Consider the following 27019-nt stretch of genomic DNA (forward strand, 5'->3'; position numbering starts at 1 on the left):
TGTGCATGTATGCGTTGTTGAGTTGTTTTTTTTTTTTGACGCAGGACTACGTTTCATTCTGAATGAAACGAACTGTAATGAAGTGTGACGAAAATTTGCCCCCTTAAAACGCTCATAATCGGAAGGCAACGGAATTTTGGAATTCCTCAATATCTAATATTGTTTTGGATTTGAAAGCCCAGTTTGTTAGCTCATTCGGCGGTTTTTGAGAAAACGCCTCTACCTACATTTTTTACACAAAAATGTGGAAAACAAAATAGTACTTTTTCTGGATTTCTGTAACGAAAAAAAGAAATTTATGCATTTCGGCATAAAAGTGATAATGGAACTATTTCATCAAGACGGAATAGTTCAACTTGTTCTAACTTGCAAGTCATATCTAGAAGCTATAACATTATAGTTTAGGTGTTCATACGAGCTAAAGCTCAGTTTTTTATACCATAGCCCAGTAAACGCTAGAACTAGCTTCCGTGTGACGGCAACTTTGGCATAAATTTCAATCCATTAGATTACAATATCGCTAGGGCAATTAAATCATATAATACCCATAATCAAGTAATAAAATTCACCACTACATTTTACATCAGAGAAACGCTTCACAAAGGTGATTATGGAGATTCGTCAGTGAGATAAAGTTGAAATGATTTCAGATAAGTTTTTTTATGCCCTGCTAATGACTATAAAAAATCAATAAAATAAAACCACACTACAGTTCAATCGAAATTTTTGCACCATTTCAGAGTAACAGCTTTTGTGACCGGTTTTTCCCGTTTTGGTAGTACAATGTTCTGATACGAAATGAACCCCCAGTTCTATGAGAGTTACCTATACATGCATTTACATGTAAAACAACCAATCAAATAACGGAGCTTTCGTACATTGTAGTATCGATGAGCGATTGTTTGGGCAACTCTCTTGTGATGGGATTTTAAATTTGATGTTTTGTTGCTCCAAAATTGCCGACTGCTCTCTGTCGGTTGTCTACTTACATTCAGTTCCTCCCCGCAGAAGGTGGCCTCATCGACGCTAAACTGAAGATCCTCGTTGCGACGCTTTTCCTCCACCAGCTGATTTTCCAGTTTGGTGATTTTCTCCTTCATCTGCGTCGGCAAATTCGGCGATAAAAAATAAACGAGAAGAAAAAAAAGCAAATATTCATTTAATCGGGTACGGCAGGGTTATTGAATGGAAAATTTTCACTTGATTTAATTATTGACTAGCAAATTGCCGTGGGGTTTGGGAGTTCTTTACCATGCTGAAGCAGGTTATCTGATGAGTACTTGACTTGTTACCAGTTACCAGTGGCAGACCTGCGAAAAAAGACAATGTTAAATCAACGATAAAAAGGTTTATATTTTCTTAATTTTTTATAGCTACTTACCGCAAATATTCATTAATTCTCACGCCAGCTGTTGACAGAATCTCCACAATTTTACACTACACTTTTATTTCACTTCACTTTTTAATAAAAGTGTAGTGTAAAAAAAATCGCAAACCAGCATGATATTTACAGAGTCTTGACGATGAAGTTTTCAAAATGTGGACACGGGTAGAAACACTTTGAGTTTCGCGTAAAAAATATTGAAATCTAAAGAACAGTTATAATTTTGTTTTTGGTCTAAAAGTATCAAATTATGGTTAATATCGTGGAAACTTTCAAGTTCGGATTGGGTTACGGATTGAAAGAAACATGAAACCCAGCTACCTTTATCCTACAAAAAAAGAGTCCCTTTGTTTTCATCAAACAACACGCATTTTGTTTTAAGACAGCGTCATCGTCGCAGGGCTTCTACTAGATTTATGTCCTTCATCAATCTATGCCTCATGCCAGCTTAAATATATTGCAGCTAATTTATAGCTGGCAAATGTTGTACGTTACTATCATCTGCAATATCAGGGCGGAGCAAAAACTATGTTTTATTGCAAGGGACAAAGGGAAGGCAATTCTTTGTTTTCAAAGCTCAGTTCATCCAAGTTGTTTCATCGTGTTTCCTCAATCATAATAATGGTAACGTTATATATGTTGGCTTAAATCTGATTTTTTTTGCAAAAGTCCATCAAGTTTTCTTTTCTATGCCACAGAAGTGACATATATAAGATTTTTCATAACCTTCATGTGATGACTGCTCGGATAATTTTGTTAGACCATGCATAGATATTTCTATGAATGTCCCAGTATTTTGCGAGTCGAAACGTGGGGTATGATAAATCGCCTACCAATTTTTCCAGTTTTACTTAATCTTCATAGTCTCTCATGCTTTCAGATTGATTTTGAGTGGAGGAAGAAGCGGATAAACTGCAGAAGGGCTCTAGTGTTATGAACTGATGAAACGATCCATGCCTTGCAATCTCATAAGCTCTTTCGTTTCCATCAATTTCAACATTTTTGCGTTAATTTTTATCAGATCAAAATACACGAAAAACCAGAATTCAAAAAATTCCGAAATTCCAAAAAATGAACTAACTAACAAACACAAAACGGTTATTAGTAGATTAGAAAAGGAAGAAATTATGAAAAACTACTCAGATATTCATCAGAAACCGGTTGAAACTTCCGTAAAATAATTCTATATTTGAACTTAGACAACAATGAGGAAAAACGATTTGCTATCAAATTAATTGTAGGGTTTTATATCATGATCGGAACAGTCCGAAAATTTGCCATGATTGGAACAATTGTTAATATGCGAAATTGCGCCACTATTTCACGAAAAGTAATTTAACCAGTTTTACCAGTATCATCGAACAACTTTTCCTGATTATGTTTTGAAAGTTTTTTTGAAATATTTTAAGAAATACTGTAAATAAAAAAGTTTTCAAAAATCATCAATTCTCGAGCAAATTTGTCTTGTGTTCGAATAGTGATAATGAAATCAAATATTCGAATATTGTATGTTTTCCAATGAAATGCTTTCATAACATATAAATCTCTTGTAGGAACACTTCTTGTCCAGACAGGACGTCCCGTCTGGACGAGGGAATTTTTTTCTTAGTCTATATCACATGCTTAGCCCGTATTCATTATTAGCATCCTCGAAAAAATCACATACATTGCCTACTTTATAACTTAAATACATTACCATATTATATTGATCATATATTACCCGAGCGTATCTATACGAAAAATGAAATGTTTAAAATTTGTATCTCCAAAACTTTAATTTTCCAACGGACGAGTTGAAGAAAATTGGTTTGTAGATTTGAAAAAAATATGCACGGAAAAAAATTGCTGATTTTTTTTCTCAACAATGAATAATTAATTTAAAGTCATCAACAAGTTTTAAGATACACTTGCAAAACGTATATTTTCGATTTTTCTCAGATTTGAAACATCCGAAATTAGTGTGATTGAGAAACTTTAGAAACATGTTTCAAACGTTCTAACGACTTGTTCAAATGTTTCGGGTGTTTCGGAGTTAAAAATATAACAATAATAACGCTTGAACCAACAACATACTATGTAGCTTACCAAAATGGAAGAGTATAAAAATTGTTTCTAGAAAAACATCACAAACTCAAGTAAAGAGAAGTTATTTGAACAATGAATTTCAATTAATTTTGACAAAACCAATCGAAGAATTTGTGTCACATTTCTGTGATAAATAAAAAAAAACTAATTCATGATTACAATGAAACACAGCAATCTAATTATTAGTATCAAAACAATAGATAACTTGCAAGCAGGCTTGTTATTCTCCTTAACATGCAAAATGATCGGAGTTAACATCAACCGTGCACTTTTTTTCCGTCTTGAGCGCTGCATGTAGCAAGTTTTTGCATCTCACTTCTTTCTCCTGCTTTGTTTTTTGCTTCTGCTGCTCGCGAAAAAGGAAAACTCATTTGCTGCTTACACCAAAGCCGAGCGAAACAAGAGTGGCAGGGCACTCTAGTGAGAATAATCAGAAGTACACCACCGTGCACACTGCTGAGATAATACAACAAAGACAACTTGAGTTTTTTTCATAGAAGAATGTGACGCGAAGTGGCGCTTGGATTTTTTTTTTATTTTCGAGATGCAAAACAAATGCAATCTACTTTCTTACCCAGATGCTCCCTAAATTAGATATATGCTCAAGAATGCTCACTGTAACAACACGACAGTGAGCTCTGTTATCTAGTTATTGTACGTTTTTCTGTGAGAAAGCACACCATTTTTTTTTATCTTTCAAGAGAAATATTTTAGATTCCTCCACTTTGGTATTATTTAAGTGTACAACTAACTTCTCACTGTTTTTTATAAAAATTAAATAAAAATGAATTGGAAAAAAACAAGAAGTTATCTATACATGAAAATTTTACCCATCATTAGCTACAACTTCATCCCATCGATAAAAGATAGAATAGGAGTCTTCGTCTTTTAAGGCTATTCACGACTGATTTGTGGTTTTTCGATGTCTTCATATGAGCAGAACTGCTGATCAGCCAGAGCATGTGCCATCGAACGGAACAAGTAATAACCTCGGGAATACTACGGGTGAGATAGGACTTTCGGTGTGAGCGTTTCTATATAAGTTTTATGAGGCCGAGTATTGTCATGCAGTAGAATCACTTTTTCGTGCCTCTGCTCGTATTGTGGCCGTTTTTTTGCACAGTGCTCGGACTAATCGCATCAATTAAAGTCGATACCGTTCCCCAGTACAAGTTTTTGATTTCGGTTTGGTTTCAACAGCCTACAACGAATAACACCGACATATTCCCACCAAATGCACGGTATAACATACGCAGCGTGTATATTCAGCCGAGTCGACGACGTAGAAGCATGACCGGGCAGTCCCCATGACTTTCTTGAAGTGACGGAACAGATCACGATACATTGTATCACTTAAAGTCAGTGATGTTAAACTCTAGTGCCCAGTCCGCCTTTAGACCCGCTTCTGTTGAACCTTTAAAAAGCTTCAATGAATACTTTTTTTTGTTCCAAGTTGTAAGATAACTTCACGATAACCTTTTTTTGCTTCGAATCTAATTTTTCTCCACCTAGTTTATTCTGTAAGTATTTCATGAAATTTCCATTTCGCACCCGCGAATCTGACTCAAACCAGACGTCAAACTCGGATTTTTTAAAGTTATACATTTAAACATTTCGCTTAAAGCACCTATCAAATCTCCAAACGTCCATGGCTCACTCTTTTACGGGCACCGATTGTCCGATTTAAAAAAGAGTTAAAGTAAAAGAAATAATCAAATTCCAAAAAAATGCAACTTAATTTCCGAAAAATTACTATGAATCCACTTTTATTTCAGTACGTTATATATACAAAATTGAAGGGAATAAGTACCCGAACAAAATGGCAGTGAAAGTAGCTGCCAATATTTGCCTTTCCGTTAAATAAGTTCTCTTGTAAATAGTGTCATAAAATTTAAACAAAGCTAGCCAAATTAAAATAAATCTAGTTCAATGTATAATGAAAGTACTTCTTGTTAGTTTTAAGTAGTGTGAAACAAGTTTTCGCCAATATTTTATTTTCAAGTGTTGTAGTTTTCATATTTAATACACGAGGGGCTAGTTGGTCACATACTAGCGGGGCTGGTTGGTCCTACGCACATCATCAATGAATTCAAGTAACCAAGTATATGCAATTCCAGGAACAATGCATTTCATGATGCATACTAAAACCAAACGAAAACAATATGTGCTCTGCTTAGCAAAACCGTTTATTTTAAACGATAAACAATTTGGTAAAAGTTATCTACATTTCGTCGTCATTAGCGAACACTATTAATGCCGAGTCATTGATCTGAAATAATTATAACGTACACTAATGCATCGACAAATGTCACCTACTCGCCGAAAATTTCATCGAATGCAAGTTTTCAACAATAAAAAACTAATGAGGCTTTGGTAGTGTGCTTGTGATTGCAGATGCGAATCTAGAATTCGGCTCTGGTTTTCAATTTAATCCGTGTTGTCTTTGATTTAGTGTCCAACAAAACCATTAGAGAGATTTTATCATATACGTTTCGTCGTGTACGATGGAGTAATACGATTTTTTTCATGCAATTATGACTTATTTTTCTCATGGTTTGGGATTTCGGAAAGCGAACGTATAAACAAAAACCGGAAGAAGTTTGACTTCCGCTGAGACGCTACAGGCTGCCGCAAATGAAGTGAGGAAGGATAACTGAATAGTCCTTTCGAAATAAAAATGGTCAATTTACCCCACACCCTGACCAACTTACCCCACCTGAGGGGCTAGTTGGACAATTTGACATCAACTCGAAAAACATAAAATATCCGCAAAGTCGTAAATTATTTCGAGTCGTTCTTATTTTTTCTAGAAGCTACAGACTTAACGCAACATTTTCATGTAATTATTTTTTTCCATAATATTTCCTACAAAAAGTTAGAGAACATTTTGACCAAAAATGACCAACTAGCCCCGCTCTACCCTACTCATAAAACTGAGAAACTTTCTAGAAGACATCGAAACGCTAAAACCATGCGTTTCGTCGCAAATGTCCTACTATTTTCGATTTCGCCCCACTATAATATTTTGTAAACCGTCGGAGGATTTAAACGGAAGTGGACATTCGACCAGTTCGCGCAGTATCTGGATTTTACTCCAGAGTGCACTTAGTAGGGACTTCGGTTTGAGGTATCCCGAAGGAGCTCAGCGAAATCAAACATAGTCTAAATGCACTACAAGACTGATTTATTCAGGATCATCTTAGCTCTTTATATAGGGTGTTAAATGCAACGTTTGCATTTTTATAAATCAATACTAATTACACATAAGTGAAGTATCAAAGCAGATGCCTGGGACGGCTGTTACGGTTTCTGTATTTTGGCAATTGCTAACTTGGTACCGGAATCATTAAACGTTATTGTTTTGGTTAATCGCGAGCCGAGAAAGAACGTACGCAGTGGATCAAAAAGTAAACATCAACATAACACAAGGCGGTACGACCGCTTCGATGCAGTCTAATCGCATGTGTACAACTGACCCAGTTCTTCTTGTCGCCCTACGCGCGGTGATCCATATCGGCTCGCGGGTGATATAGAACATTGCATTTTATTTATGCTTCTTAGGGTGAGTGTCGTGTATAGCACACCACTGCGCGCCGGTCCGTTAATCAACGGGTCGTAAGTTAGGGTCCTGCGTCGAATCGCCTCCCCGCATGGGCGTAGCCAGAATTTCGAATAGGGGGGGGGGGGGGGCAAGTTCTTCAAAATTTTAGTAGTAAAAAATTTAATTTTTTTACTAACACTAAAATAAACTAAACTGTGGAGATCGAAGTAGAGCACGAACGCGGACGGACGCAATTTTTCTACTGCGTCACAATTTTCTCGCTAAATATTTTTAATTTTTTTTTTGGTTGAAACAGTGTTATATAAAGTTAGTTTTCACCGAAAACCGCCAACGTTGCCTTCCGTATTTGAAGAAACAGCCGATATTAGTCAATACGCAGGTCGCAGTATTAGTCAAAGTGCATGAAGATCAAGCGGATTAAAATGCCTCTTAAAACTTAGGAAGTAGTCGAAACCGCCATAAGGAGAAGTTTTCGCTACAGGAGCCAACGAATGTCCTAAGAGTTTTTCTCTTTAATTTATCCAAGCTGAGTGACACTCGACAGATGAGTATGATCGATTAAGGACACAAAATAGGGATTGACTGAATAGGATCTGGATTGAATTGTAAATGGTGAGAGCGTTCTTTTTCTAGCTTAGTATTTTTCTATAATTATGTTTAATATTAATGCAGTACGGCAGGTGGATTTCTGCAGATCTGTATCGCGTTGTTGGTAGAACTTATTAAAAGTACAAATCAAACTAACTCGATAAAAATTCATCGGTTTGCTAGTACATATATTCAAACAACGGATTCAGATTCAGCATACGTTCTCGTTCCCCATTGCCTACCATGGCAAATCCTGAATTTGTCTCACCCCATCTTACTACAACAAATAACGATTTTGATCGCGCAATAGGCTTCTGAACTTTCAAATTTGTATTTCGCGTAATATGCATCAGTTATCATAAAGTTACCAGAGCTGTACCTTATTAAAACAATTCCTATCCTGTAATACTCGTAGAGATGCAGTGGTACCCGCGGTCTCTAAACAAAACAAGTATCACCATCCCTTTCCTTCCCAAGTAGTACCGCCTTTTGGTCGTGGCCTGCGTCGTTATTGGTCAGTGGAAAAAGTTTTCAAGTACTGGCTGTGTTAGTGTAGACCAGACTAGACTAGACTAACACTAAATTAAACTAAACTGTAATTTAATTAACACTAAATCTACCGTAGAAAGATAACAATAAAACGTCGTTAACTGAAAAACACCTTCCTTTAATCCTCCGCAAATCGCTCCAGCGCTGATTCAGTAAATTTTCTACGATTGTTGTTAACCATCTGCCGATGAACACTCAGCAAGCAGAGAGCACTCAACCATTGTTGACCTCAGCCAGGTTTTCACCCGACGTAATGTGCTGAACGAGAGCTCAATCGTGCTTGTTTTACATGGTGAAGCAAGTTCAATTTCAATTGCTTTCTCAGTCGCAGGTAAGAACGAACGGGCTTCAGCAAGCAAGTCTATAAGATCCCGTTCTTCCTAATTCTTACCGTCTGCTCTCATGCATGACTCATGCTGCAATGTTGATACCAGACATCCACCTCTCCAACAAAATTGTTAACGTCATAAAAAAATACGAAAGCTCCGGTTTTGCACTTTAACTCTTCTAACGACATGCGTATTACGTTAGCATGATGCAGCGAGGACAACGCGTAGGCAAGTGCACTATCTTCCATGAACCGTGTTTTCTGTGAGGTTATTAGAGAATTAAGGTAAGGAATTGTCAATGCTCGATTCCAATACTAAGCTAGTTGATGCAGGTGGGTTTGCCCGGTACTTTTGCCGCTGCAATGTCCTTAGTGGATCAACTGAAAAACCTGTGCAATTCCACGCAACAAAGGGCAAGTATGTCAATCAATTATTTTTGATCTGGCTGATATTTTACACAGATGTTTCAATGGGCTAAAAATGCCGTTTCGTGCTAACGTATGCGTTAAAAAAGTGGATTTTTTTCGGATGGTGGTAAAAAATAGCTAAGACAGATAATTAGGTTTGATTAATTTCCTATGGAAGGTAATTAGCTAACGTGCAGAAAAAAACCTACGATCTTGCGTGCGGAATTTCGGCAGTTAACCGGAACGTTCGCCATGGCGGATAAAAACATGCGTGTAGGCAAGTTTTTAAATCCTTTTTTCATTTTATTTATCAATTCCTCCTCAAATTTCGCGACAAAATTGTTGGAGTAGATCTTACGCTTCAGGCTTGCCAGAAATCTTCGACGAAACGCAACTTGGGGACGTTGGGCGGGTTCACCAACTTGGGAATCATATCGACATTTAGCCGTTCCATCTCCTCAAATGATCGCCTCGAATAGTTAGCCGTCTCCAGATCCGGCCAAAAAACCGTGTCTTCGGCGTTATGGTATTTTTTGGTGAACGACGCTACTTCCGGCAGGTACTTCGTACCATAAATTCCCCCGTTCTCGGCCAGTCAGGAGCAAAAGAAGAGCAGCTTTGACAACCCCTTCACGCTGATTGTCAGCCACAGCAGCACCGTCTTGGGGAACTTGGTGTGTAAAAGAAATTTCACCTTAGTGCTTACTTCTTTCGTGTGGGAAGTAAAATACAAAGTGCCCTACCAGTAGTTGCCATCCAGAGTGAGACAGGTCTCGTCGTCCATCACCACCGCCACGTCGTGAATTGCAGGGAAAATCGGTTTGACCATCTTATTCAGGCGCTGCCGCTGCGTCATTGCTTGCAGCTCCGTGAACGGGACTGCTTCCTAACATGTATGGCCAAGCGCTCGCAGCGATGTAGCCACTTTTCCCTCGGTCTTCCTCTTCAGCATTCTTTGGAGCTTCTTGTCACTCAGGGTCGTCGGCCGTCCGGAACTGGGCTTTCTTTCAATGCTCTGATTGTTGTCCAATAGTGCCAAGATGTTGTAGATGCCAGAACGGGCGTATCCGGTGTCCACGAACTGCCGCACGATGTCTGTTTTCGACGCGACGTGGGTACCGTTATTTAAACGGGCAAATCAAATTTTTTCTGATGACTCATCGGTTAATATGATTGATGCTGCATGCGTAGTTTCGTCAGTGTGTGTAAAGGAAAACCCATGAAAAATTGGCAGTTTTTGTCCATTTTTTTAGCGCAAACGTTATTAGAGTTATTGAAAAAAAAAATTCTGCACCAATGCCAGCAATTAGATGGGGCAACGGCCCCCCCTGCCCCCCCCCCCCTGGCTACGCCTATGCCTCCCCGTGCGTCGGTGATTGGCACAACAACAGTCGCGGAACTATACCAACGGAAAATAAGGGAGAATAAAGAAAAAATCGATTTTTCGAATATCGTTCAGCGGTAGGGCCCAAAAGTTTCGTCTTCTCGAAAAAAATCCCCATTCAAAATTTCAGCTCGATCGGGCATCGGGAACACGTGCCTCAAAGCGGTCAATGTTTTACGAAAAACATCGATGGAAAATAAGCACACGTAGTAATACATGAAATTGTCGACACCGATTTTTTTATGCCATATGTCTTAGAAATGCATGAAACGAGATATGGTGTTATCCCGAAAATTTTTGTTTTTCGAAAAAAACAACTTTCTGGGTCTTAGAAAACTTTCGAGCTTGGGGTCAATGGCATATATATAAAACAATCAACTTTCGAATTTCGTTTAGCGGTAGTGCTAAAAAGTTTCGTCCTCTCGAACAGAGTCCCCATGCCAGATTTCAGCTCGATCGGACATCGGGAACACGTGCCCCAAAGCGGTCGAAGTTTCAGTTTTTTGACCGATGAAAATAATGCACAGGTTGAATGGAATAGTGAAGACAGTAGTATCTATTTTTTTTCTTCGATATTCCATTCAAATTTTTTTTCCCGGATTTTTTTCAAAATTTCGACAAAAAAGACCACCCCAATCATGTATTATTTTCATCGGTCAAAAAGATAAAACTTTGACCGCTTTGAGGCACGTGTTCCACGTGTTTGAGAACTCTATTCGAGAGGACGAAACTTTTGAGCCCTATCGCTAAACGAAATTCGAAAGTTGATTTTTTTATATATATGCCATTAGCCAAAAGCTCGAAAAATTTTTAAGACCCAGAAAGTTGTTTTTTAGAAATTTATTTTTGACGTGAGACTACGTCTTTGTTTTCTATACTGGTATGCATTGGAAGGCCTCATATGCCCTATCTATAAGAAGGGTCATCGATTGGATTGTGGCAACTATCGTGGCATAACGTTGCTCAACTTCGCATATAAAGTGCTCTCCCGTATCCTGTTCTTCAGATTGAGACCGTTAACGGAATCCTTTGTTGGCTAATACCAGACTGGTTTTCGACAGGGACGTTCCACGACGGATCAAAAGCTCACCCTGCGACAGATCCTCTATAAGTTCCGGGAGTACAACTTACCGACTCACCATCTGTTTGTGAATTTCAGGACGGCATACGACTCAGTGAAAAGAAACGAGCTGTGGCAGATCATGCTGGAACACGGTTTCCCTACGAAACTAATTAAGCTGAGTCGTATGACGCTGGAGGGATCGAAATCGTGCGTGCGGATAGCTGGCGAGACATCAACCGCTTTCAGAACGTTGGATGGACTAAAGCAGGGTGATGCGCTCTCTAACTTACTATTTAACATCGCCCTTGAAGGTGCAGTACGAAGAGCAAACGTGGAAAAAACAGTACGATCATCACGAAATCTCACATGCTTCTTGGTTTTGCGGACATCGATATCAACCGTAAGGCCGTGGAGGAGGTCTTCGTACCTTTCAAGAGGGAAGCAGCGAGATTGGGACTTGTCATTAACTCTGCCAAAACGAAGTACATGGTAGCTGGCAGAGAGCGTGGGAGTCCCCGTGGTGTTGGTGCTGAGGTGGAGATAGATGGGGAACGATTTGAAGTGGTTGACGAATTCGTTTATCTTGATCTGTGACAACGATATGAGCCGTGAAGTGAAACGACGAGTTGCAGCTGCGAAAAGGGCCTTCTACGGACTACGTAACCAGCTAAGGTCCGGTAGTTTGCAAACTCGCACAAAACTAGCGCTGTATAGGACGCTGATACTCCCGGTGGCCCTTCACGGACATGAAGCATGGACGCTGAAGGAAGCTGATCGACGAGTGCTCGGAGTTTTTGAGCGTAAAGTTCTGCGATCGATACATGGCGGTAAACTAGAAGATGGAGTGTGCCACAGACGCATGAACCACGAGATGAATCAGGTATACAAACATGCTGATATAGTGAAGGTAATACAGCGGGGCAGGCTTCAGTGGGCTGCGCATGTAGCCAGAATGCCTGACGAGAGAGCCGTCAAAACTATCTTCAGTAGAGAACCAGTAAGAGGCCGTCGACTCTGTGGTAGGCCTCGCACGCGGTAGATGCGCGAGGTGGAAGAAGATGCACGATCTGCTGGTGTACGAGACTGGAGAACGGCTGCCCAAGACAGAAGAAGCTGGACATCTCTAATTCGTTTGGCCCTAGACCGGTGAACGGTCCGTTAGCCAACAAAGTAAGTAAAGTAAAGTTAGTAATGCATTCTGTAAAATTGGAAAAGAAACCTGCAAATGTTGCGTCAGATTTCAACATCTCTGTCAATTTTTTTTGGATATTGATACAGAGAATATCACAGGGAATGGTTGATGTCTATTCTTGCATCTGTGCTAGGAATGCTCGCATGTGATTGGTTCATTGTACGCGTAAATTTGTCCTTGACACTTTTTATCGATTTTTACCGCTTTGCAATGAAAATATAATGATAACTAAGAGCGGAGGCCTAGCGTGGTTGGTAATGTCTCCGCCAACCACGCTCGACGCCTGGGTTCGAATCCCACCGCCGACATAGGTGTCGATGGTTGTGAGGTGGCGTGATCCACTCACAACCAACCCAACTGGTCTAGATTCAATCCTAGCCGACACCGGGAGATTTTCTGAGGCGAAAAATCTCTGGGATCACGCCTTCCATCGCATGAGGAAGTAAAGCCGTTGGCGCCGGTCCGTTAGTAAACGGGTCGTGAGTTAGGGTCCTGGGTGTGGAGTCGCCTCCCTGGGCGTCGGTGATTGGCCACAACAGTGGCGGAACTAGACCGACGGAAAATAAGCGAGAATAAAAATAAAAAAAAAAAATAATGATAACTAGCGTATTACAAAATTGTTCAACATTTTATCCATCCAACAACATATTGGTTATTGTTATCCAACATGTGCTGTTGTTGGATAGATAAAATGTTGTACAATTTTTCAATACGCTAGTTATCATCATACATTTTATGAAGCAAACTTGTGAAGCAAAAAACAAAAATGAATCTTTTTAAACTTCAACTTCGTTGTAATTGTTAAATGTTGTTTGCACAAAAACACACTACAGGCACAACATCACCAAGTGTAAATTAGATTCTTCCGAGTGTACTTAAATATATTTCTGAAAAAAGCAAAGGGAGGCTGAGAACTAAAATACGTAAATCACTGAACAAACGAATTCATTGTGTCCGTAATTACTGTAATTACAGTGTTTAGTCCCACGTCACCATTTCATACAACCCTAGGGCTGTATACCTTGTAGTATTTTCGAGTTAACACCAAATCTCGACGTTTCATGCATTCCTAAGACATATGGCATCAAAAAAAAAATCGGTATCGACAATTTCATGTATCACTCACCACCTGTACTTTTTTTTCATCGATATTTTTCGTGAAACTTTGACCGCTTTGAGGCACGTGTTCCCGATGTCCGATCGAGCTGAAATTTTGTATGGGGACTTTCGAAGGTAAATTTTTTTCATACATCGCATTGGCACTCTAGTACATGTAATTATTTCCAAATTAATAACATTAATAACAGTAAATAGTATTCATACCCGATGAAGCTGCATTCCAACATAACAATTAATGAAAATTTGTGAGTTTATCTCAGTCCACATCAAATTTTGATGGTGAAGCAAAATGGTATTTTTTCTCACAACAAATCAATAGACATACGTAAATCTTTTTTGCAGCGTAACTACTGTTCATAGCCACTCGCAAAGATAACCACGATATAAAGACGAACATTCAATAGTGCGAGCAAACAACATCTATTCCTGCTCGTGTCACATATGGCAAGCGAGATAGTGCACTCACTGAACGTCGCTTCTGGCGTTGTGTGATCCCTGCATAGACACTTCGAAAAGATAAACTCTGTGGCAGCAGGTGATGTGACAGTGATACTCAAACTCGATGCTGCCTTTTGGCCGTTTCTTGCACCATTTGCGGTAGCCTTGAACTTCGCAAACAAGCGATGCATTTTGCCGTGCAAACAATACTCAATCTCGATGAATACACTCTTCTCTTGCTGCACAGCAGAACACCACAAAAAAAGTCTGCTTCAATCGTAATCCTCCCGTTGGAATCAAACGAACATTGAATATGGGTGTGCTACATACATATGTACAGGCAGGATAAAAATATCGATATTTTCAAAAGAGTATACCGTAAATATAGTCTTCGTTAACTAACTTCAACTTGGATCGAATGAGCTGGAATTGTTCAAATTAGGGTAATTGCTATTCGATCAGCCTTGATGGGAATAATCATCATATTGTTTCTTTTTAAAGGAGAAACGTTGACTGTACTGTATATTTCACCTGTACTTCGCGCTATATGGGTGCACACAACCGTGGCTGGTAACAAAAGTCGCCAATTACCTGCAGCAGCACACAATCACCCGTTGGATAGGACGGTTTCAATGGCACCGGATAACCTCGGCCGGTGCTGAATGTGGCTAGACACTCACCATTGTATGCATAGATGTCCGTCAGGAAAACCGGGTATCTCTTGATGGCGATGAGTCGAGCAAACGGATGCGACCGTCTGTTATGTACACTGACTGACCGGAGGATCAATGTGCTATACTGTAAGGCGATATCTACACATGGAGTTTGATGCTTCATAGGCATAGCCGTGCGCAGGATTTCCGATTGGAAGAAGTTTTACCAAGATTTATGTTTTAGAACTTGACAATAAACTTTACAACAAAAAAATTAACGTAGGATCGCGCCTTGCAACCTTGAGATTTATTCTGTGGAGGGGTTTTTCCCATAGAACAAGTTTGAACCCCGAAAACCCCCCTCCCGTGCGTACAACTATGTACATTTAGAAAATGCGGCATCTAGATTGTGCCATTCCAGGGACACGAATCCACTGTTTTATATCCGAGACCAAAAGACCGCAATGGAAATCCCTTCTTTGGTGAGACAGGTTTTAGTTCTTCGCAATGAATACTCTTCCTCCCGCTCCACCGGTCTGGATGCGAAATGTTGTAGGTTCGTGCTGGTTCCTTTCTTGTTCAATTACAGTCGTTCGGTGAAAATTGCGCCGTTTGATAAGAACAATCACACGACTGTTTGTTTCCGGAATTGATGTTCTGGGCCCATAGTTGCAGGGGGTGTGATTTCTCTGATCACACTATTTGCGCTCCTCAAACAGTTTGATGGACACGGATCTGGTGAATTGTGAGCCGAAGATAAACTGCCCAGTCGTGCAGAAAATTGGGCTTGGAATGCACAATTCGCTTCTTGCTTTGAAGTTCTGATTATCGCGAACAACGACAAAGATAATTATACTCATCGATTGGCGGAATAGCTTTGACAAATACGATAGATTAATTTGATATATGGGATAAGATCAATTGAGCCAATAAATACCTAATAAGCATTATGCTGGAATTAACAACTATTTTCTAATACAGATTAGTATCGCTATATAATAGAATAATGTTTGGGATGGCTGTAGAATTGCGTCAAAGAAAGGTTTATATTGTGTCAGTGTTCACAGTACAACCTTCTCAGCTCGGAATTATATTCTGGTAATATGATAACAAGGTAGTATTTGACATCAGTCTTTTATCTCAAAAATAACTTTTCACAAGGACGTAATCAATAATTGCAATTGTAGAATGAAAAAAAAAAGTGATTTTCAATAAATATTCGCAAAGAGCATTTTCAGCTCAAATAACGAATCAATAGGTCCTACCTATGTTTAGTTGGATTGATATTTAGCTGATATGGGTACGGTTTAGTTTTTGTGATATTTTTTTAGAAAATTATAATAAATTTTCAGAACCAAATCACACTGAAAAAAAAATCGCAACATAATCATAAAATGCCATTCTTTAAATGTTGTCGTCGGAAATGATTAAATTATGAATTAGAATTTTGGAAAAAGTTTCTCTATTTTGAAAATTGATAAATTTAACAAATTAAGAAAGAAATTTCGCCATTTCCAAAGAAAAATGTGTACATAAACTTTTCTCCTAGAATGAGAAGTTCTTAAACTATTATAAGTATAATATTACTTTACTAAGTCACTTTACATTTCAAAAAGACGAATCAGAATACTCAGAATCAGGATACCCAAAATCTGAAAAAAATAAGGCTGAAAATTATTGAAATGTTCATGAAAAATAAAACCTATAATAATTTTCAATAGCTTCTCAAAAATGAGTCGTGTTTCAAAAAATTAAACCAATAGCACTAAATGGTATTCTTTCCCATAGAAACTTCTATGCAAAATTTCAGCCAAATCAAAAATGACGATTTCAAAAAAAACTGGGAGCCTGGAATAAACGCATCATCTGTCGGCTCATACCCTGGTAGGAGAATTTTCTTTGTCTTGAATGTCTCCTAGGAAAGCCAAGGCATGTACAAGCTGCTGTCTTTAAAAAGTTTTTACGTGGTAGGTAAGTACTGCATCATGCAAATAAATTCCTGGCATATTTTGAAATGCGGAACAAAAGCATTATGCCACATGAAATCAATATGTAAAATAACAAAAGCGAATATTTTTTCTCATTTTGGTAACGCTATGGTAACATTTCCAACCGCCGTGATTCTGCCTTTTGTATTGTAGGTGGTTTTGCGTTATCGAATATTTTGCCTTTGAGTTGAAATTAATAAAAAAGAGAACATAAAGCAACTATTTGGAGGAAATATGAACTAAAATTGGTACGCTATTCAAAATTACAAAAACTAATCGTAAATAAACACACAGTTGAGTACTTCAAAAGTTTTTTAATACACTTATTATAAAATTAAAACAGTTTGACGCATACAGGTTACAAGCCGTATCTTCTAATAATACAATTCATGAAGCTGTTGCAATGAGTGTAAAAAGTGGCATTTCCCACCGGAGTCATTGTGACTGCAAGATTGTTTCAGAAAAACTTCGCATTTTTTTACATCACTAAAACGACTACAATCTTCACAAGAACTTTCCTTAAGCACTAATCGATGCAAAATAAAAAGGATGTGTTGTACCGACAATAATAAAATAAAGTAATCATCCGATTACAAACATTCAAAAAGTTACAACTCATTTCTTATTTTCTCCTTCGGAAAAATATCTTAATTTTCCTTCCTTTCATTCTCCACGCACGAATGACAGATTCATGCTGGTTTCCACACTGCCAACTTCCGCTGCCCCAAATCAGATGATTTTCGATTTTTTCGCTCAAGCCAGCAGGACATCATGGAGAATGCAGTGCCGTTCGTGATTTCCATGCCAACCTTGGAACTCTCGTCGTAAATCGGCGATGCGCAGGGCTCGCCTGCGAACCAGATCCGCCCAGCGTCCAATTTCGTCACTCTCGGCGTCGCGCTAAAAAGGAAGAAAAATGTACAGTAATTGATGTAGTATGGACACTACCTAATGAATGCGGAGTGCTGTGCGCGTATGTTCACGCAGAATCGAGGAGCATTCAAACAAACAAAAAATAATAACTCAATCTACAGAGTAACCCCACGGCATTTGCTAGGTGTCGATCGACGCCACAATTTTTATCGTCACATTGCGTGAATACCTGTTGAACGTTTTTCTGGTACGTAATGGTTTGGTTAGCGCCCTCCTCCCGGTCGATTTCCCGTTCTCGCATCAGCTGTTCGATGTGATTCTGCTTTTCCCGAAGAACATCCTAGAGAGTTGGAAAAGGGGAGGTGAGAAACAAAGCGCTGTAGTATGTGGTTTCTATTGGTGTTGTTAGTGTTAGTGTTTGAAATGTGAGAATTGTTGACTGTCTTTGAATGAGCGTGGTAAGCTTTGTGGCAACAAGTGTCGACAATACAGCCGATTTCCAGTATTTTGTAGGTTGGTAGACCCTTTTTCTGTGAAAGCCATAGTAGACTTTGTCGATTCTGTGAATAAAATATGCTTATACAGTAATATGGAGCGTGGAGCTTTGACTGCTACGAAAAATGTTTCCGAAATTTGTGGTATTCATCTTATAATCGGATAAATGATTGATTTAAAAGCTTAGGCCAATATGCAAATAAATTTTTGGATTTATCTCCTGACGTGACTGATTTTTCAACGCTTTGCAAAGGTAATATTATTTCCACAAACATATTTTACACAAACAAAAGGCTATTTATCTGAATAGAATGGACGGAAATTTAGGTAGGTATGTGGGCCGTGATGATGGCCGCAAATCGCCACTTCAGCACACAAAATAGTGAAGAAAACTCGCTATCAATGCCATACACAACAGTGCGGGTCAGTAGAATAACACCAAATGACAATATTCGCACTGCGGATATGCTTCCATATCATTTTTACTGATTGCTAGTTCTTAACTAGAAATAAGCTGGTAAAATATCCGCTTACTCTCAATAGCGACGATGTTAATGAGTAACATGAAATGCAGAATCAAAAACACAACACAACAGATCTTAGTCCTGGTTGCAGTGATGGGTCCATAAAGTAAAAAGATAGTCAAATTACAAAATAAATTCGGACTGCTGCAAATTTTTAAGCAATCCCTACTTCTAAGAAAGAGTTTATTAATTATCTGATAAATCATTACAATGCAATGCAATCAATGATGATCAAATTTACAATTGTGACGAATGTGACTTGTTTTTAAAATGACTCCCCGTGAAATATTACTTCGTTCGGGAGACAGAGACGCTTCGGAGATTCAAATTGGCAAAAATTTGGTAATTTCATGCCATGCTCGATTTATAGTATTTGGAACTCATAATTCGCCGTTATTGCTTATTGGAAGACGCTTGAAAAATATAACGATTCCGTTGAATTACCAAGGCTATCGTCCGGATGAGTCGGGAACTTTTCAGCTGCCCACGTGGAATGCGGACAGTTAAGTGCAAAATTCTGTCTTCACTGCCCATAATTCAAAAATTGGCTAATATGCCATTTTTACCAAAAACGAGAAAACAGTTTCTCGTGATGGTACACACCCTAAACAAGGTCCCTATGGAAGCTGATTGTCAAAAAATGCATTTGGGAAGGCAGCAAACGTGAAACAATTTTGGCTAATATCCAAAATAATTGAGAATTTTACTAATATCCAATATCCAATATGAACCTGTGGTATGTTCACGAACCAGTGTATTATTACTGAACTGTGTTTCTTCTAACTTTCGAAAGTGTGTTGTAGCTTGGTGGTTACTGGCGACTGGTGAGCGATCGTAAGGCCCTTGCATCAAATTTGACTTTTTTACGAAGAATATTTGATGCTACAAGAGTTTATTTGTTGTACTGCGAAACCCGATGATCAAAAAGTGTGACTGTTTCCTTCTGTCAGAAATCTTTACATTTAAAAAAATGATCTTTAGCTCTTAGATTAGGAGTAATATTAATAAAAAGAAGATTCAGATTTCATTTTGGATTTGATGAGAAAAAATAGGAAAGTGGATTGTGAGATTACCATGAATAATAATATTTTCGTTATATTATTATATTGCTGCACGTAACAATTGTCTCGTCGTCTTTTTCATCTTCACTTGTGCTTCCGTGTTGTTTAATTAAATTCAAAACCATTTTCATCACCAACGAGTACGATATAATTCACATCGTATGGATATTAGCCAAAGTGCACACCGTTTTGTCAACTGACCTTTAATTTATAATTGAAAAAAAAAACGGCTACTGTGTTAAAAATACGTGGCGGATGGAATTTTCTACAGATTTCTCTGTTTCCACTCAACGTCAAGGTTCCAGCATATATGAAGGGTGGTATACTCATTAAAAAAGTTGTCATAAACAGTCAAAATATGTTGTACCGACAAAAAACTTTCAAATGCGTTTTTCTCGATTTGATGCCTATGGCATATTAGCCAATTTTTGAATTATGGGCAGTTCAGCAAAGTAGTCCGGACGGTCTAGGGAATTCCACCACTATGTGATGCTAGTGTGCATGCAATTATTTGTATTTAGACTTTCATTTACCTATATCACGATTCCACCCAAATAGATAGTTGTGGTTTTCCGCAAAGTTTTTAACATGACCTTCTGAACAAGTTTGCTTAAGACCGCAGCTTTTGAAATAGTTGGATTCACGAGATAAACTTCCAAATTAGAAATACTCATAACTACATGCACACTAGTGCCACGTACCGGCTTCCAAATAAAATCTCACCAACAACTTTGCCGAAAACGGTAACTTTCTAAATGTTCGGATTCTTGAGATGAATAAGATTCAAAGTACTCAAAACTGCGTGCACACTAGCGCCGCGTTTCGGTCAAACTTCGAAACGAACTGTGCATCAAATGCAAGGCTTCAAAACTTTTTGAACAACTTACTGAAGACCGCAACTCTCTAAGTTGTCGGTTTCCGAGGTACAGCGTTGTTACAGAAACCTTAATTTTGAATCCGCAAACTCCGCGCCACGGGTTTTTGATCCGCGCCGTGAAAACTAAATCCGCGCCGAAAAAAACTAATAAAAACTTATGATTCATCATGGTAAATTTAATACCATCTTTAAAATGTCATACTGATATGTATAACTTGTTTGTATTTAGCTTAAAACGCAGGACAGTTGACTTACTGCGGCCATGTTTAGGAATGATGCTGACCAAAAATGTTGTTTGGAAATTCTTATATACAAAAGTAAAATGCCCGTAGCACTGAATTTTTCTCGTTGAAAAGAGTATGATTATGACGAGTAAAATTCCTGTGAGACATAAGTTAGATATAAAAAGTGAGAATTGAATGACGAGATTTTAGAAATGTGGGTTGAGAGGTTCGATAAATATTAAGGGTTTATATACCTTTTTGGTTTAAAAAAACCGAAAGAAATCTTATTGCATCATCTTCAAATACAACATCTTGAGAACATTTTCACAAATTTTCATAAAGATCTGAGCAATAGGAAGAAAGTTAGAGCGATTTGCAGCGCGCCTTGCCACGGCCACATAAGCTAAACTTGAAACTTTATACGTGATTATCTCGGAATATTGTTTTCCGAAAAATGACTTTGCCGTGATCCTGATTGCGGGAAAACCACTGAACCGATTTCCTTCATCTTTTTTTATAAAATTTTCGTTATTAAATCTACCGGTCCTTGAACGATCGCTTTTTGAAACATACAGTTACATTTTGCCGCAAAAATTTTTTTAATGCAATTTTTGGCGCTCAAAACGTGCATTTTTTGGAAAAAAACGTTCCCGTTTGCACTGAAAACAAAATACTCATAAAAGCGATCGTTCAAGGACACGGCACACTTCTAAACTAATGAAATAATATGAGTTTTTTGATTTTGGTTGACCCGCTGAGTCTCTATCAGGATCACCGCAAGCCTCTGCAAAAAATAGCGTTTCGGGGAAACGGCCATTACTCCAGTGATAATTGGTATATCTCAAAATCAAACATATTTGTTTGTTGCTGATAAACTGCACTTTCAGAACAATATCACTTTGATGCAATGAAAATGGTGCTATGCACTTAAAAATAAATTCAAACTTCCCTCAGTTTTCTCGACCAAAAAGGTATATAACCCCTTAAGATATGAAAAGTGATGGAAAACCATTTAATCCCGTATACTGTCGGAACATTCAACAAGTAGTTAATAATCTTAGTGAGTTGCAAACCATAGCAAGTTTTACTAAAATTTGCAAAAAATCTTGTTGAAAATAATTCAAAAGGACGAGATAGGTTTTAGCTAGAAAAAAAAGGTTATCAATAGTGCTGGGACTATCCGGATTAAAATATCCGGATATCCGACAAATATCCAGAATCCGGATCAACCGGGTATTCGGATATTATCCGACAGGATATCCGGATTTTCGGATAGCCGGATATCCGGATATTGTATCCGAACATAGTTTAATTAGGTAAATATTTACTTACGAGGGGATGGGGGATTGTTGAAAAAGCCATTTTTCGCGTTACATTTCATTCGAACGGGCCTAGAAGATGGAAAAAAATCCGGATATCCGGATATCCGACTATTCGATTATCCGTATCCGGATATCCGGACATCCGAATAGTATTCGTTTACACATCCGTGATCCGAGCTTCGGATAACCGGATCACGAATACGATTAAGTATATGTGACTCACGTATAGCGCCAACTCGAAAAAGTAGAAACAATAGAAAAAGTAGAAAAATCCCTTAACTCGAATACAGGTCTAACATTCAAATATAAGTTGAATGTCATTAAAAATGTTTTCGGAAAGTTTAAACAACATCCTCTGTAGAAACATGGAATAGACTCAAGTAAGAGTTTTTTAATGCAGGGTGACCACTCAAAATCAATTTTCGATGCTGCCAGCCTCTCAGTCGATACCCTGATTTTTAGGTAATTGAAAGCAGGGTTGCAAGGCATACTGCAAAATCCGCGCCATGGAGTAGTAAAAACGCGCCAAATCCGCAAAAAACGCAAAATCCGCAAAAAACGCGAAATCCGCAAAAAACGCGGAATCCGCGCCAACTGTAACAACCCTGGAGGTAGAGTTATATAAATCTCTCCATATAAAATTAACTTTTCGGGGGCCTGCAATATTCAAACAGGGTGTTGCAACACTCTGTGGAGCGATTCCAAACTTATTGCGAATAGTATATACATTTTTAACGAAAAATACGTAGAATAGCACCTACGAGCAATATAAACGGGCAACATTGCATAAATTAGCAGCATTATAACGTCAGGTATACATGATATACATACATGTAAACATATAAGATTCTGATTTAATGGTGTGATGTTATGAGGAAAAATGTGTTTTGAGTTGTTTTGATCTAATTTTCTTAGTTTTGGAAACTACGACTCACCTATTCGGAAACTACAGAAACTCGAAAACAACTGAACCTAAAAAACTCTTGTATGATTGTGGTTTGTAGGGTGAGTTTATTTTGTCGAAAATATTTTGGTGTTTGTCATAAAAAGCAAGCCAGTTGAAAAACTCGTTTTGGGGCAAAAGTACGCATATTCCGCCGGGCATATTCTGTAATCGTAACGAAAAAATGTGTTGAAGGTCAAATACCATCCAACATACATATTTTTACAACCAGGATGATGCCCAGAGATAGGAAAATGGTCCAGACGCCATTTTGAATTTCAAGATAGCGACTCCGGTTTCTAGAGAACAACCTAAAATCGGTCGCATACCTTCTAATATGTGTATTTCTGTAATCGAAATGATGCCTACAAACTGGAAAACGACCCCAGACACCATTGAGGATTCCAAAAGGCGACTTCCGGTTTTTGTAAACTACCTAAAATAGTCGAGTGCCCCCTAATATGTGTATTTTTTGGGGATTAAAAAGATGCTCTGAGACCGGAAATCAGATGCCATTTTCAAATTCAAGATGGTGACTTCTGTTTCGTTTGGAGTCGTTTTCAGGTCTCTTGGCATCATTCTGATTCCAAAAGTACTCATATGAGGTGGTATTCGGCCAATTTTGGATATTTTCCGGAAACTATCTTGAATCTAAAATCAAGTTATCAAATACCCACATTGGGTGATATCTGGCCATTTTGGGTTGCTTTCCGGAAACTGGAAGTCTTTCATCTCGGAATTTAAACTGGCAATTGGGATCGTTGCAATATTCCTGGACATTACCCGATTCCGGATGTACTCATGGTGGTATTTGGTCAATTTTTACTGTTTTCCACAAACCGGAAGTCATCATTTTTAATTGAAAAATATCTTCGGGAGTCGATTTCTGATCTCAGCATCAATTCGATTCCGGAAATTAGTATTAGTATTAGTATTAGTATTAGACCATTTATGGTTGTTTTTCGGAAACCGGAAGTCGCCATTTTGGAATCCAAAATGGCATCTGGGGCCGTTTTTGGGTCACTGGGCATCATCCCGGGTCCGAAAATACTCATATTGGATGGTTTTCGACCTTGTTTTATTTAATTGTATCTTTGCCTCTAGAAGCTCCTGAGGAATCTATTTCGGAAGGTCCAATTTCGGGGCATATCATCAAGACACTCAAAACCATGAAAACTGGCTTGAGGAAGTAATTTTATGAACTTTTAAGCAATAATTGTAAAATTCTGTTCAAATTTTCATAAAATCCCTCAGTTCCGGAACATATCGTCGGAAAACCGGATTTCCAGGATTAGGAAAATTGTTTCGAAGCACCGCTTTAACACAGCTAACAAGAATCGGTACTAAATTAGCAAAAAATGATTAACTTCATTTAAAATAGTAATAAGTACACTGTTCATACAGTGCGAACTTTAGCCACATAAATTCTGTACTACTCGCACGCCAAGTTGGAGAAATTTTTGAATTTAGCCAAATCAACCGTTACCAACGTATTAAAAGTGTTTAGACAACGTTCATAGACTGCCAGGAAGACAGGAACGGGGGGAAATCGAAATCCGAACACCGCAAAAACGACGAAAACGACGAAAAAAGTCGCGTGTGACAAGCCATCTGTTTCGGTGGTTTGAACAGCAACATTTTTATTGCGAAAGGCTCCGTCAACCAGAAAATTTATGTACAGGAGTGCCTGAAAAAACGTCTGTCGTCACAGTTGTTCCGTTCTGTTTTGGCCGGATTTGGTATCTTGCCTTTACGGAAAAGGCCATGGAGTGGTATGTCGTGAACAATGTCCAGGTGGTGCCAAAATACATGAACCCTCCAAATACACTGGAGCTCTGCCATATAGAAAAATACTAGGCTATCGTCAAACGGAACCTCTAGAAGATACGAAGATAACAGTTGTCAATGAGATGCAGTTCAAGGCTAACTAGCGTTCTGCGGCAAACAAGGTGACCAAGAAGACTGTACAAAATTTAATGACAGTTTTGACCGTAATATCAATGAGGTAATTTTTAACCCTTTCATATCAATGGGTCAAAATTGAAACTGCTTAACCTTTTATAAGGCCGTGGAAACTACGCAAGGAATCAACATAAACTTTGGTAAAACGTATTCCTTACAGGAGGAACAACACATCTGCACCTTTGTTAAACAATTCATTATTGAATCAATTGAAAAAATTGGTGGCAATATAGTCGCCACTGCCCGTCCACCCCTAAAACATTGGTTGCAATATAGTTGCCACTGCCCGTTAACCGCAAAATGTTGGTGGCAATATAGTTGCCACTGCCCGTCAACCCCTAAAACGATGGAAGCAGCTACATCGTATGAATTTCTTAAAGACGTTTTAAAATCACGGTTTGTTTACATAAAAATGGACCCAAAATGAATATTGTACTCTTCTAGCAGTCCTAGAAAAAACTGAAGTGTTCTAAGACACCTTTGGAAGGTTTAGGTTAAGCCAAATTTAAAAACAATATTCTTAATGCAGCGAGAAAAATATAGTGTGCTGGTGGCAATATAGTTGCCGCTGCCTTATAAAGGGTTAATGATCAATCAAATTCCGCTGATTTATCTTCACCAAATCTAGTTTATTTAAAAATATTCTATCGGAGGAAGCATAACACTGATTGAAAAAAGCGAAAAAATGCTACCCTAAAGCTCAAAACAGTTGCCCTAGAAAGATTATAGCTTTTCAATTCTTCCTCTGGAATTTAGTGCTTCTAGCCAGTGTAGAAATGCGTCAACTTCCGTCAAAATGTCGCGGAGTAATTGCTCGCAGGGTTCGTCGCTTCAACGTTATGATTACGAGAAAACTCATTTAAGTCTCTGAAAAAATGTTGGTGACTAGGGGCACCAAAATTAACAGGATTGGTTAAAAATTTATAATCTCTATTTTTGTCCAGTTTGAGCTTTAGGCTTGACCAGTGTAACGTTATCTTGATTTTTTTTGTTGGTCAAAAAACCATTTGGTTTTCCTTGACTTTTGCAACATTGATTTTTTTGGACTAATTGGTACATACGTTATAAACAAAGCATTGGAAGAGAAACCTGTATGATGAATAAAGTTTAATACACAAAATGATTAATTTTATTTTAACGTGTTTCCAACTGTTATAATAACAGAAATCACAACGTGGTGTTTTCGAAACTGAACAGTTGTCACCATTTGAGTGAAACATGTGTTTCAAGTAAAAACGGTCAATACGAGAACGGTAACAATGCTTCGATAAAGCAGAATCTAAAACCAAACTCATCAAAATTTGCTTGAAGAAAATTATTAAAAATGTTTTCGCCCTGTTTGTTTTAATTTCGCTGGACGAAAATTCCAACCGCTAAACAATGAGAGGAGCGACCAAAGCGACGTCGACTGTGAGAATTTTGTTCGCTTGGCTGAATAACCGCTGTAAATAAAAGTTGCTAGGAGTACTCAGAAAAAGGGACACTCATTTACCGAAACATCCAATGATTGTTTGACCTGGAAAACCACATAGATGCAACGCAAGCACGAGGTTATCAATTAATAATTGGGTTCCAAAGTCCATTCGAGAAAATGTCAACAAATGATCGACCATAACCATAAAGTTTGTTAAAAATATCAGCAGAGTATCCTCAAGGCAGTCGTGACTTTGGCGGCCATCATCGAAATGCACTCTCACTGACGTGAACGTTTCTATCGATGGAAACCATTTTGTATAATTTTATTATTACATTTATCTACAATATGAACACTATAGCGCGAATTTCTATCTCAATTCTTCTCTCCCAGAACAATGTTTATATCGTTTTATGCCTCATATTACAATGTACCTAGCGTCTCCATTGGTGATAAAAACGATACAAACATGTGATAAATGCCATACCTTTTCAAGATTCTTCTTCTCGATCGAAAAAACATAACTACCACACTCTTGATGCACGAAAACAAACGCACCTTTGAATTGTACAACAGACCATTT

The 27019-nt window shown here is 38.2% G+C and overlaps 1 protein-coding gene across 11 annotated transcripts in view; it reads right to left on the bottom strand.

Annotated features, from left to right (window-relative positions):
- Positions 1-27019, bottom strand: part of LOC129732187 (restin homolog) — a 177439-nt gene that overhangs the window by 11448 nt on the left and 138972 nt on the right. For 7 of the 11 annotated variants that reach the window (XM_055692789.1, XM_055692794.1, XM_055692793.1 and 4 more), the window contains 2 exons: positions 17844-17954; positions 879-1100 (listed from right to left, as the gene is read on the bottom strand). In XM_055692789.1, the coding sequence (XP_055548764.1) occupies positions 879-1100; positions 17844-17954 (333 nt within the window). Of the gene's footprint in view, positions 1-878; positions 1101-17040; positions 17642-17843; positions 17955-27019 lie in introns of those variants that run through there. The other 4 variants (XM_055692792.1, XM_055692791.1, XM_055692790.1 and 1 more) reach the window with 2 other exon arrangements.

This window comes from Wyeomyia smithii, chromosome 3, assembly GCF_029784165.1.
Source record: "Wyeomyia smithii strain HCP4-BCI-WySm-NY-G18 chromosome 3, ASM2978416v1, whole genome shotgun sequence".
NCBI lineage: Eukaryota > Metazoa > Arthropoda > Insecta > Diptera > Culicidae > Wyeomyia > Wyeomyia smithii.